Genomic DNA, 2,745 nt, shown 5'->3' on the forward strand with positions numbered 1-2,745 from the left:
ATAGGTTTCATTTGACAATCTCTTTAATTCTAACATGCACCCAATTTGTTCATTGCGATCTGTAATCGCTGCCATGTTATCAAATAGTTTGTAAAATTCTTCATTCAATAGATAAATCTCACTATGGAGTTTTTCCAATAGAGTACGGTTGTTGAACATATCCATCCAAATACAGCCTTAAACATCATATAATATCGAAATAAAGTCTGAAATGTAATTTTCCCCCTGTCCAATGAAACTGATAGAATTATAGAGTAAGACTCCGCTTATTTCGATATAATGGTGTTTTTGTCCAGAATAAATGACAAATACAGCCTTTAACATCATTATATCAAACAAATTAGAAATGCCAAGTACCGTAATAAACTGAAAACACAGCCTGCTTATGCCAATGTTGCTGATGAAATTCTTGCCGTTGTCGGGATGCTCGATACACATCCGTTCGTACAACAAATAATTCACAACAAGAATCAAGTACCAGCAATAGTGTGTTACACGGACAACCAAATAACAGATTTGAGACATTTTCTTGCACAAAAGTCCGAGCATCCTCTTGGTGTTGATAGAACATTTAATCTGGGAAGTTTTTATGTCACATCCATTGTTTACAAGAACCTGCGGGTAAACAGAAAAGAAACAAAAGACCATCCAATCTTTGCAGGACCAATGCTTCTACACAAGGATGCGTCATACAAAACATACAGAGCCTTCTTTTCAAACATTTCTGCCACACTTGAACTACCCATTAATGATGTTGAACTTCGTCTCCACGAAAATATAGAGTTTGGCAGTGATGACGAAAAAGCTATGACCAAGGCGATAGAAAATGCATTTCCAACTGCCAAACGAAGATTGTGCACAAAACATTTAAAGGACAATGTACAACATTACCTTCAAGATCGTGTTGGTGTTAGCACCCAAGAAAGAAAAACCATCATCAACACAATTTTTGGAGATCAAGGAATTGCAAGCGCAGACGACACATTGCAATTTGCAAGGGCAGATTCGGAGCTCAAGGACTTGTGTGCAAATCATCCTCAGTTCCTGAAATATTACGAACAAAGTTTTAAGCCACGAGTTGAAGAATTCGTTAATGCACCCAATAGACGTTTAGGCACTAAGCAAATGTGGACGAACAACAATGCAGAATCCATGAACCGGGTGATGAAAGTGGCAGTCAACTGGAAGCCCCAACATGCACCAGATTTGGTTGATAAACTATTTGACATGGTGGACTTCCAGTTCATTAATCTACGGTCAGCCCTTCATCATTCTGGGGACTACATGCTGGTCAACTCATACAAACAGTACACTATAGCAGATGCCATCTGGAAAACAAAATCAGACGAGGAAAAACGAAAGCTCTTTAATAATTTCCTGCAGGACAGTAAAAAAAGAAAACACGAAAATATCATAACTTCATCCGATGGACTATACTCTGTTGTGAACAAGGCTAAGTCAATAGCCAAGAAACCTATGCAGAGAAAGAGACCAAGAACAGAAAGAGCCGAAAAAAGACATTAATGTATTTATTGAATTGTTTTGTTATTGATGTTATCAAATTAAAATTTTCAACTTAATTTTATATCTCTTTATTATTATTGAAATTTGACCACAGACAAGACTTATCTAAACTAGAATTTTTTCACTTGAAATTTGAGGAAGACACACACACACACACACAAACAAACGTAAATCAGTCTTCGACCTTCAATTTCCAACAAGAAAAAATTATATTGGTACAATTCTATGTGGTTTTCTCGATAATTGGTCTTACATTAATTTTTAGTCTGGTCCCAATTAAAGGCCAAGTCGATTGGGGTCGTAAGGACAATGAGTCGACACTAGATTGAAATTTTTAATTTGTTTGACTAATAAAGTCATATTATAGACATAATTAGCAATAACAACAACTGCAATGTCTGAATTGTTACTATTTAGGAGTTCTGTGGCATATTATATGTGTTCTGTGGTATATTTTTAGTGTTCTGTGGTATTCTGTGGTGTTCTGTGGTAAAAAGACGCTCCCTGTAGAGGATTTGTTCCCAACCTGATGAACATCTCATATGAACATTCTAAAATGTCCTATGCATTATTTTGGGCTGCTCAGGGCTATTGTCCAACCTGAAGCTGTGAAATCATAACTATTATAGTCCCTATTATATTTTATGACAATCTCAATGATCATGAGAGTTGCTGATCCACAGCACCCAAACTGTTGTCTGATGAGGTTGTCTTTTTTTGTTTTGGTCATAAATCTTGATCTGTTAGTGGCAAATACTTACTGGCAATCTTTAACTACCTCCTCTTGTGTTCTAACTTGAACTGGAGCTATATGATCTACTTTGTCCTCGAAATTGCAGAAACATTTTGTGATTTTTTCATCAAATGTATTCACCAAGTCTTCCAATGATTCAGACACCGTTTCCGCGAAGTTTTCAGAATGTTCACTTTCTTCATGAGCAGTTGACATGTCCGTGTTTAAAAGGCTACTTGTTTCACTTACACCTTGAAAATCACTATACTCTGCAAGTTCCTCATTCTCAAATTTTGCAAGTGGAGCCTCGAAATGTAGCTCCGCCATTTTCATTCCCCGCATCCTGACATCTCTGACCTTCACCTTTTAGATAATTTTTTTATTTAGACTGAAGTGTTCATTTCATTAGAAGAAAGACAACTCAACACAGGCACTTATCTGAAAAAAATCATGTGCACGATACTATTTGGATATCTTAGGCTATAAAG

At 36.4% G+C, this 2,745-nt stretch overlaps 1 protein-coding gene across 1 annotated transcript; it reads left to right on the top strand.

Annotated features, from left to right (window-relative positions):
- Window positions 1-332: 332 nt before the first annotated feature.
- LOC143060898 (uncharacterized) lies at window positions 333-2,006 on the top strand (the record flags this gene model as incomplete). The annotated part of the gene is given in 1 exon segment (XM_076233650.1): window positions 333-2,006. A coding segment is annotated over 1 exon segment (1,192 nt), but the record flags the coding sequence as incomplete, so codon positions are not given.
- Window positions 2,007-2,745: the final 739 nt, after the last annotated feature.

This window comes from Mytilus galloprovincialis, unplaced genomic scaffold (genome assembly GCF_965363235.1).
Source record: "Mytilus galloprovincialis unplaced genomic scaffold, xbMytGall1.hap1.1 HAP1_SCAFFOLD_184, whole genome shotgun sequence".
Taxonomy (NCBI): Eukaryota; Metazoa; Mollusca; class Bivalvia; order Mytilida; family Mytilidae; genus Mytilus; species Mytilus galloprovincialis.